This window comes from Charadrius vociferus, unplaced genomic scaffold (genome assembly GCF_000708025.1).
Source record: "Charadrius vociferus isolate BGI_N301 unplaced genomic scaffold, ASM70802v2 scaffold365, whole genome shotgun sequence".
In the NCBI taxonomy this organism is placed as follows: domain Eukaryota; kingdom Metazoa; phylum Chordata; class Aves; order Charadriiformes; family Charadriidae; genus Charadrius; species Charadrius vociferus.
This window is the reverse complement of record NW_009648559.1, coordinates 456,345-466,864: the sequence shown is the minus strand read 5'-3', so window position 1 is coordinate 466,864 and position 10,520 is coordinate 456,345. Positions and strand designations below refer to the sequence as shown.

The 10,520-nt window shown below is 45.1% G+C and overlaps 1 protein-coding gene across 1 annotated transcript in view; it reads right to left on the bottom strand.

Moving 5' to 3' along the window:
- Window positions 1-517: 517 nt before the first annotated feature.
- The window catches only part of FAH (fumarylacetoacetate hydrolase (fumarylacetoacetase)), a 17,031-nt gene continuing 7,028 nt past the window's right edge, over window positions 518-10,520 (bottom strand). Inside the window, exons 7-14 of the mRNA XM_009886103.1 lie at window positions 10,402-10,454; window positions 8,880-8,979; window positions 8,052-8,182; window positions 7,198-7,273; window positions 6,560-6,606; window positions 5,479-5,580; window positions 4,343-4,460; window positions 518-620 (exon numbers count right to left, since the gene is read on the bottom strand). Coding sequence (XP_009884405.1) covers window positions 541-620; window positions 4,343-4,460; window positions 5,479-5,580; window positions 6,560-6,606; window positions 7,198-7,273; window positions 8,052-8,182; window positions 8,880-8,979; window positions 10,402-10,454 — 707 coding nt within the window. The 3' untranslated portion in view covers window positions 518-540. The remainder of the gene's footprint in view (window positions 621-4,342; window positions 4,461-5,478; window positions 5,581-6,559; window positions 6,607-7,197; window positions 7,274-8,051; window positions 8,183-8,879; window positions 8,980-10,401; window positions 10,455-10,520) is intronic.

The window sequence follows — 10,520 nt, the reverse complement described above, 5'->3', positions numbered from 1 at the left end:
GTCTAGCACTTTTTTGGTTTGCTTTCCCGTTGCTTTCAGTTGTATTGATTATCACATTGGCAAATTGCTTTGTTACAAATTAGTTTAGGGCATAGTCATGTAACTCTCTTTTACTCTAGACGGTCTACAAGTTTTTAGCATCCATACGCAACTCACCTTCAGGATTTTACCTCCACCATATTAACACTGTGAAAAAAAGAAGTCAGCATGCAATCTCAGCTGTTACCTAGTACTCTGAATATTTATGTTTACTTGAAAGCCTCTTTCTATAATTATGAAAAAACTATTAATATAACAGAAGAGTTAAGAATATCACTTTCCGTTTCAGTCATCTTATTCTTACTCCGAGAATTTTAAGCTAGCATTGAAATCCTTTGCTTATCACACCAGAGCCATATTCATCTTTAAGATATTTATTCATAATTAAAAATAATAAGATTCCAATCACTCATATAAAAATAATAAATCTGAATAAAGCAACATGGCTGTTAGAGGTGGGGGGAGAGATCGTCCTCCTTGGATGTCCTCTTACTCTAGTCCTCATGGATCTGACAACGCTGGAAGGATTTTTCCCGAGCACTGGCCAAATCCCACACGGAAGCCGTTGCCCTGGCAGTAACCTAGGGCCAGAAAACAACAGACAGCTTGTTCTGTAAGGACAGCAGGCTTTTACCAGCAATAAAAGTGAATAAAGGCATAAAGAGACCAAAAACAAGTGGAAACATTTCAGAAATGCGATGAGGAGTAAAAAAAAAAAAAAAAACACCTGGAAGAGTTCAAGGAGCGCAGGCACAGAAAAAAAAAGAAAAAAGCAGCACAAAATGTTAAACACAGCAATATGCAAGTTCAGTGAACATGATCAAAGAGCAAGCAAGATGTACAATATTTCTGTTTTCAAATCTAACCTGCAGCAGCATCAATCTAACTGGCAAGCTGATTCGTTGCCTAGCCCAGCCTTGCAATTAATAAAGTAAAACAGGATTTTCTTTCTGCAGCGTTAGGACTGCTCTTGGGACAGCGGGATGTTTATAGCCAGAAAGATGATCTCTAACCCCCCCCCAACAGCAGGACCTACCCTTACAAAATCTGTTTTGCTCGCTAAAATCAAGTAGTTTAGTTCCATGAGAAACTCAGCAACTGACTCAAAATATGCATTTATCCTCTGTTACATAAACAGGCATTGAAGGTCTGCTGACTGCTGCTGAAGTTGCCGGCCTGTGACAACATCTCCAGCTACAGGATGATTCAATATCTCCTTACTCCGGCGTGACAGGAGACATGACATTAGGACGGAGACCCCGCAGCGCCTCTTGCTGCCACGGGCCAGCCGAGCTGCTCCAGGAACAGCAGCCGTTAGCAAAGCTGCAGCAGAAGGAGGGGAGGGGACGCAGCCAGGGGCTTCTGGCCCATCTGGGAAGACTATTCTGGGAAGAAACAGCTGAGGAGACCTACCGTAGCTCTCCACTACAACAGCTGATCAAAGGAAGGACACAAGTAGCATATGCTGTATTTTAAGGACTGATTTCATAGTTGGAGATGCATTTTCTTAAAATAATGAAATATGTTGTCTTCCCTGCACAGGATGAAAACCAGCTGCCTTGGAGAAGCCAAGAGGGAGCTGAACAGAACAGACCCTAACCCTAATTCCCACCCTTAACACAGACCAGTGGAAACCTCCTCTGAGGAAGAGGAGGGCGGGTGAGCTCAGACGACGTTATTGCAGCACGAGGACAGACCCCGCCAGCTCCAACCCACAGCGCAGCTCTCACTGCCAGACTGAAGTGAAGTTTTTCCAAGGACAGCGGTGTCTGTAAGTGCTTGTGTAACAGCCTGCCCGCAGACACCACCCCAGCACCTGCCGGGTAATCCTCCTTCGTAAGCAATCCTTGAGCAAGACACCTGCTTTAAGGCTCAGCTCAGTTTCCATTTGTCTCATTAAGCTTCACTGCCAGCTTTCCTTTGAGTGCCGGCTTATTATTTCAGTCCAGTTTAGTTATCCCCGCTGTCAACTACAATTTAGAGCAGTACCAAGGAGCAGCACGTTTAACAAAGCGAGCTCTGCGCTGCCAGCGGCGTCGGCCGGAGCAGAGTGCCGAGGAGCTACAGAGGGTTTTGCCACAGGCTGCAGCACAGCATCAGCAAACCCTCCCGTGCAATGCTCCCTCCCAGACATGCACTTCTTTGGAAAAAAAATATATTTCTCTCCTTTTATGTGTTAGGGCTCTGAAATAGCTCCCACAAGGGGAGCAAGAACACAAAGATGAAATGGGAGACTAGAAATTATGGGTTGAGCGCTTGGCAAGAGCTAATGGCAGTGCCTCGGGAGAGGATGCAGTAGCAGTAGTGCTGCCTCAAGGGTGCCCTAAAGCTCAGGATCTGCCGTACATCACTAAATAGGAGCAGATCCCAAACTGTCCCAGCAGACAGCCCCAGCAGCACCTGTGTTCATGAATGGCGCGATGCCCTCATCCCTACAACCACAAACTGTTGCTCGTGTGAAATAGCCCAGTGGGCCGATTAAAATGAAACTGTCCCACTGGGGCAACGGTGCCTTCATCCAGGTTAACAACAATGCCATTGTGCCATCCTTAAAGGTAGAAGACATTCAGGATTTAAAACATTTCTTTGAGGGCAGCTTGTTCTGGTCATGAAGAGCATGGGTCATGGTCTAGTCCCATTTGTCCCTCAGCCGGCCACTTTGTGCCAGCGGTTCTCAAACTGCAAGGTGCTCGTTGCCAATATGGATGTCAGCATCTAAGTCCAAAGGGATGTTCATAATACCTAACTGTACTCTAATTTAGGGCTCCTGGCATAGTTACAGCAGGAAGAGCTGCAACTCCAAAGGCCAGTGTGGCACTCTGAATTGCTGGAGAGTGTCTCTCTGCATTGAATAAGCCTATGGAGAGCAGCGTCAGATGCCAACACATTGCAGCACAAGCAGTTGCGGGGTTGCTGGGAGGCTGGAGGATGTCAAAGGTATTGGGGACTCCTCAGTTTCATCACTTACAGCTCTCTCCAGTACATCTCAATCTGCAGTTTTCTCAGCAACTTCCTCTGCAAAACTGGCAGCACCTCACAGAAACATGATTTTCAAAGCTATTGCATAGGCTGCCAGACAGGAGGCACTGGGGCTCTGGCTGCAGTACTACCAAAACCGCTTATAGACCCATCACTGGGAGACGGGAATACATCCATCTATATATTTTTTTATCACCACCAGAACTTTCTTGGGTTTTTTTAGAAAGCTTTCTGAAAAAAATGAGATATTTTAGACTATTTTGGCAAAAATCCTGAAAGTTCTGGTGGGATTAAGCAGGCATAGGTATGCGGACACATACTAGCATCACTTTGTCGTGTCCTTCAGGTTGCTGCATAGGCATTAGTCACTCACACTGTCTCTGCTCTATGTCACATTTGTCAGTGTTTTCTCATCGCTTGAGCCATTTTGTTCTCTGTGCAGACTCTCTGGTCACATCAGTGTGATGGAGTTGCTCAGAGCCAGGTGTGGCACTGGCTGGGTCTCATCTGATGGTGCACGACATCCCACAAGATATTCACTAAAACTTCAGTAGGTGACACAGCAAAGACATACGTAGGTTTGAATCAAAACTTTCCCATGGCGGTTCTTGCCAAATATATGCCACCTCGAAGCCACAAAGGGGCTGACAAGATGAGAGGAAAGGAAAAAATAGATTTGTTTTGCACTAGGCTTTGGATTAAAAAGAAGTAGGAGTGAGATTTAGATCACAAAACACCACGGTAGATTTCAATTCATAAAATCCTTAGTCTCTCAAGATGAAAATTCAGACTATGGCCCAGCATGAAACAGCTCTCAAGCACTGCCCTTTTCAGAGGGGAGCTGGTCAGCTGCTCTGGCAGGCTTCATGCTGTTTCCCACGTTTAATTTGCAACACACTTCGTTGAATAAGCCCATGTTATAAATGAAAGATTATTTGCAAAGTAACTTTTTTCAGCATTTGCCAAGCTCTGCTCCACATGCAAATTTGGACTGTGGTGGCAACAACACATCACCTGCTTCGAGCCCCAGGATATATTTGCCCATAAAGGCAAACCTGCCCCCATCATCCCTTTAGCACTCCCACATGGGCAGAGCACGACCATCAACTACTTAGCAAAGCAAATAATCTAATCCAGAAAGCACTTATCACAGGGAAATTTCTATCCACCTGCTTTTGCCTCTTGACAGGTAGGATGGAAGCACCTGTGCTTGCGTGGCAGGTATGTGCAGAGCAGCCCAATTCCCCGCCAGGCGCACACTCGACTGGGATCGATCTATGGAAACGTTCTCAGTGCAGCGTGAGAGCTGTTGTTCAGCCATTACCTGTCAAAATGATTTCATCTCCGTCCTGCAGGAATTTACGAGACTGTCCGCTGCCAAGAGGGATTTCTTTTGTTCCGTTCCAGGACAGCTCCAGCATGGAGCCGAAGCTCTCTGGCTCCTGCAGCAAGCGTTCATAAACAAATAAACAACTTTTTAGTATCTGTCCTGCCGTTAAGCTACTAGCTGCTGGAAGTACACACACAAGTATGTTAACTCCATAGAACAGAGTCTTGCTGTTGATTGAATTCATTGATACATTGGCTTATTTTCCTGCCTTTGCATTTTAATTGCTTGTTCGCTGTACGCAGCCATGTTTCCAGCCATTATCTGGCATGTTTAACATAGTGCTAAACCCTGTAAAAGCAGTTTGGGTCTGCTACAGAAAGAATGGAAACAAATTGAGGGCACTTCTACAAATCCAGTGCTTTTATGTAGTCACGTTTCGGAGTTTTATTTACATTTTGTTCTTCAGAAGAGCAAAGCTGGCAAATGTTTGTAAGTCTTTAATGTCAGTCTGCAGTACAATAGTTTAGAAGAAACACAAAGCACTTCAGAAAGGTTCAAAATGGAAGTATAGGTATTCCAACTGGGAAACGACTTACCCTGAAGCTGCTTTTCAGAATAGGATTTATATCTGATGTTTCAGCAAGTGCCTGTACCTTACCCATGCATTGCAAGAACTGTGCACGAGGCAGTAGGAGCAGAATAATGGCTTGTGAAGTTACCTCCAAACATGTAGGATCAGAGAAACTAAAAGTTATACCCATGCACCTTTTACATTCTATTCAGTAGTAAAAAAAGCTGCACTTCATACAGTATAAATGGGCCGTGCGGATGCTTGTGCACAGAAATTAGTTTGGATCTGTATTCAAATAGTTCTTAGGGAAGGGAACACAAAAGAAATTAAAAAAAAAAACAACCAACCAATAAACAAACCTAAAACATTAACGACAAAAAACCCACTGCTTCTCAGTGCAATTTTGGGGCTACCAAAGCATTAGCCCAAAGTGCCCAGGAAAGAACTACAGATATTTTCATGGCTGCTCAAACCAAACAGGGCTTAGACCCAAAGCCCCACTCAGTTGGTTTTGGCATGCTGACCAGTTCTCGGTGACTATCATTATTTAAACACTTACAGGTCCACTGATTGTGCCAGAGGCCAGGAGATCTCCAGGTCTGAGGTTGCAGCCGTTGATTGAATGATGAGCCAGCTGCTGTTTCATGGTCCAGTACATGTGCTGGAGGAAGGAGGAAGAGGAGGCTAAAGCAATGAAGGACAAAACTCTCTGGCATGACATTAGCCTACGCAGACTGTATTGCATTCTCGGGATGATGCTAGTAAGCATCTCCCTAAAGAAAAGTTTCCTTATTTGATCAGGAACCTTCAGCAGCCTAAAAGCAACCTCCGCAGCTGCATTCCCAGTAGTTACTGTGGTCTGGCTGATGCCTCTCTAAATGATGACCAGAAGCTGCTATGTGCATATAAAACACATACTTTAACATGCAATTTAGTCCTTTAAAATCTCTCTTCTTTCAGCTGGATGCAATTTCTCATCTTCTTCTTCCTTTTTAAGGCCAGCACTGCTGCCCCAGGATCCATGATTAAGTCCGGTATTTTAATGAGTTTATAGAAAAATCTCCTTCTTACTGATCTGCTGACTACTGATTTACTGATTAAGGTAATTACTATGCAAAGCGCCAAATGTGAATACAAAATTGATTGAGAAATCCTGCAGCTGGTACATACACCTCCTGGCTCCAATGAGCCTGCCGAGGCAGAGCCACCGCGCTGCCTGCGGAGGGGCCGGGGCAGACCCGGGCTCGCAGCCGTGTTGCAGCAGTGAGTCTGCAGCTAAATTCCCAGCGGCAATTGCAGAGCTGTACCGCACCTCGGCACGGCGAGAGGCAATTCCCTCTGCTCTCACCGCTGCCAGCCAAACGAGCACACCACTTACGATGCTCTGAGCAGCCTAAGCCAAGCAGCGGAAAGAGCTGCCCCCTTCTTCAGTGCTCGAGCATTCAGGTGTTTCCATCTCAGTAGGGGTGAACTATCACCACCCTCTGCTCTTCTCCCTCTGTCCCCTACGGACGCACGCACGCACGGACGGACCAGGCCTCATCTTCAGCTAATGCAAAAGTCAGTGTCTGAAATTGTCTAAGGCTGGAGGTGATGGCATCAGCAAAATTTCAAACAAATAAAAGATGCTGGAGTCTTACCTTGAAATTGGATCTGCATATAGTAGTTGGCGCACTCATTCCTTCTCCTGCGGAAAATAAAAAATAAGAAGCAAGGAAGCAATTTGCTTGTGTTAGATGAATGATGTTGGAGTCTTTAGATTTTACAGATGGATGGAGATTTCTTTTATCATTGTAATCCCTAGCAGGAAACAAGTAATAATATTTTCTATTCCGATAAGTAAGTCAGTGTTTCATAGAAAACAAGCGTGTAGATGGCACCGGGGTAGTCTCAAAGTGCCCATTTCCTACTCTCTGCTCTACTAAGGACCCAACACCTGGACCTACCCATCAGCAGGGCCATGAGCCGGGGGTCTGAGCCGAGTTAACATCTGAATCTCACGTACATCTGGCCTTTCCATGCCCCGCTTACCCCTGCCCGTGCAGGCAGAGGTCCTCATCATAAGCTCATCCTCTGGGAGGCATTCCCTCCGTGACGCATTGCTACACAGCCAACGGGGAGCATGAAGAGCTTTGCCTCTTTCTCCGACAGAGGCAATCTGGGCAAAGATGGAAAGAGAGAACTGCGGAGCCAAGAGCAAAACCGTCTGAAATACGTGGCTGTTCTGCATCCCTTAGTTGGCAATTTCGGCTTTATAACCCACTCAGCATTGCCGTACCTTTAATGGCAACAAAGAGCTTGATGTCGAAAGTGTAGGGTTCTTTATCCTGAAGGTAGGGCAGTGGCTTGGGATCCTAAAAGCATATAAAAGGCACCACAGTCTAAACAAACAGAAAGGAAAAATTCCACGAGCCATCCCAGTGACTTTTTGTTTAACCGGCCTGTGCTGCACACCCCATTTACTTCACTGTTGTTACTGCTCAGATGATTGCTCTGCTTGCTCTTATGCACACACTTTTAAAGATCTTTCTGAACAGACGTGATATCCATATAATCCAATTCCTTTTTCTGCACGTAGGCTCCCGAAGCCCTCTCCATCATTACAGTGTGGATGTTTATCTAAACCAAATACAGCGCTAGCACACCTTTTCCCTGTGCAGGCACAGAGAAGATAGTGAGTTCTGTGCAAGAATCTTTATTATCTTTTTCAATTTTAAGTAAACCTCTACATAATGCAGACCACTGGAAATGCTCAAACAAAGTGTTTTGGCTTGAGTCCCCTCTCTCTCCCCTGTTTGCTGGCTGCCAAGGGCTACCAAACACTAACAAGAAGCTCTCTGATCAGTTTATTTTCCAGGTGTTTTGAAGGAGGTGATTTTTCTGCCCTGCTCAAGCAGGCAGGATGACAGCTCAGGGCAAAATGTGCCAGCGCCAGTGACAACAATGAGCATTTGAACGCGGAGGGCCCAGGGTGCCTTCATACGTTTGGAAGCAGGATCACACTTGTAAACTCTTTGAAGAAAGTTCTTGGCAGCGATACAGCTCAGTGATTTCTACCGATGGGACCTGCCAGTTCTGCTGAGATTTGTCTAGCACTGCTTTTGCTTTATTTCAACCCTTTCTCTTGCTAACCTGGACAGGGTTTGGCAACACGAATGGCATGAGAGCTTCCATGGTAACAACCCAAGGAGAGATGGTTGTGCCAAAGCTCTTGCTCAGGAAGGGACCCAGAGGAACGTATTCCCATTTCTGGATGTCACGGGCTAGGAAGAAAAAAATTCAAAGCAATTCTGTTAAATGTATCCTGGGAGTTGTGCAGCCATCACACCTGTGAAAGAGTAACACGGATTGGAAATGTTATCACCACCCTTTTCCAGCCATCATGCCCACATCCTGAGTTAAATCCACCCCTTTCAGACCTCAAACCAATTTCCTTAGACCAGCTAGATTACAAAGAAAAGTCAGCAGTAATTAAAACAAGTCAGGCCATCCCTATATAACCAGTATTTTTATCCCCAGTTTGGTTAATGCTTTCACACCCAGATAATGGTCCATGCCAGTCGTAGGGCCAAATTCAATGAGTTAAATCTATGCAGAGACTGAGGGATTTGTGATTGCCAAATGCTTTTCCTACTCCTGACACTGAAATCGATCCTCTGTTAGAATCACCATCCTCAGGTCCGCTCCATCCCTGCCCAGAAGAAACGAGACTGATATTAGCTCTTTCATAAGTAAATAAATCTTCATTAGGTAGCAATTTCTGGTTCTACTGATTGATCGAAGATGGATTGAGATAGAGCCTAAGAAATGCAGACAGCATTTCATTTTCATCCCTTTCAGCTGTACCCAGAGGTTTCAACAATCACTATCCAACTATTAAAATATATAATTTATTCCTATCTAAGGTTTCCCATGATGCTGTGACCCCCTCTCCAGGCAGACTCCCGCAGTGCTGATTACCACTCCAGTCATTCATAAGGACCATCCCAAAGATGTGCTCCTGGGCTTTGCTGATAGGAATTGGCTCCCCATACTTGTTTCCAGGACCCACAAAGAATGCCTGAAATTGAAAAGCAAAATGTTGATTAAAGAATTTTTTGAAGCTAAAAATCTGTACTGCACAGAGGTTTACATATGCACGAGCAACGGAGGTGGGACAGGATGGGTTTTGCATCATTTTCCATACACAACTAGGCAAAACCCATGGCTTACTCCCTCTTTCTTCCCCTCCATGAAGCTGGCAGGCTTGAAACACTTAAGAGCACTGTGTTGCTAAGAGACAGTCGTTAAACAAGGGGATGATGTTGTCAAAATGCAGAAGCAAAAATGGTCCCTCCTAATTTCAATCCGGATACAGAACTGGTTTGCCCACTGAAGTGACTCTGTTTGCTGCAGGCAGTGAACAGGAAAGAGTTTAAAGTCATCCGAAGGGATGCTGAATGTGGCTGGAGCCCATCAGGACAGTGGGGAAGGGGAGGCAGGTGGAGAAATGTGCCCACTAAGTACAACAGGTCATGAAACTGTGCGCCTGTTGCTCTCCTAGAAAATGTACAGCCTGAGCACGTGGCAGAGAAATCTACAGGGAATCTCAGTTGTCTCCTTCCACAAACGACATGGAATTTTTTTCTTCCAAAGCCTTCATCAATCTAAATCCGCTCTCACAGCAGCCAGTATTAAAATTCAGGCTGCAAAGCACAGTACGGCGGCACTTTGTGTACCCCACTTTATGGGACTGCCTCCCACTTTATATATAGGATAGATCTGTAAAGCATACAGCATTAAAGGCTTTCCGTTCATTTTTAGTACTATTTCCCTTAATATTAGACCTCTTCCACTTTTTTTTTTTTTTTTTTTAAGGGGAGAGATGGGGAATAAATCATATAAAATTATATACAATATATCATAATGAACAATCCTATAAAACCCTCCCTTCTGGATCACACTAAGCCACAAGAAGATGCACCTTCCAAGGATGTTCTGTTACAACACCCACAGCACAGGTTTCATCTTTCCAGCCAGAAGGATGAGGACTTTGAATTGCATTTCCAAGAACTCACGGCTTCCTCTGCTCTAGACTCAAGGCTCAGACAGTCTTTACTTCCAAAATCCCCAGCGTCCATTAAAAGATCCTGGCCGCAGTGCAGAGCTAACGGCTAACCAGATAACAGGCTGGGGTGCCTGATAAAAAGAATTAAAAGAATTATGCCTGCCTGCTTCCAGACTGCTGCACTGGTGCTGGGGTTTGGCCAGACGAGCTCTTTCCAGCCTGAAAGCTGTATTAGCAAACCGCTGAATGAGCTCGTGCACCCTGCAGCTGGGCAGAAGGGAAGGTTTCCCCTCTAGAAATCTTTATTGCCTGCTGCACAGACTGCTCAGAGGGAAACACAGGAATGGACCTCATGAGCCATTCATTTTAGAAGAAGCTAAACCTACCTTTTCTTTCCTGTTTCTAATTTAATGGAAAAAAAGCGCCCCGTCTTACCATTTCTAACTCGATATCCAGACGCTTACAAGCACCAAACACTGGAGGTTTATCTGTGGGCAGAAGAAAGAGTGGTTTATGACAGGAAGGCAAGGGGGGAAATAAAATTAACAGCCAGA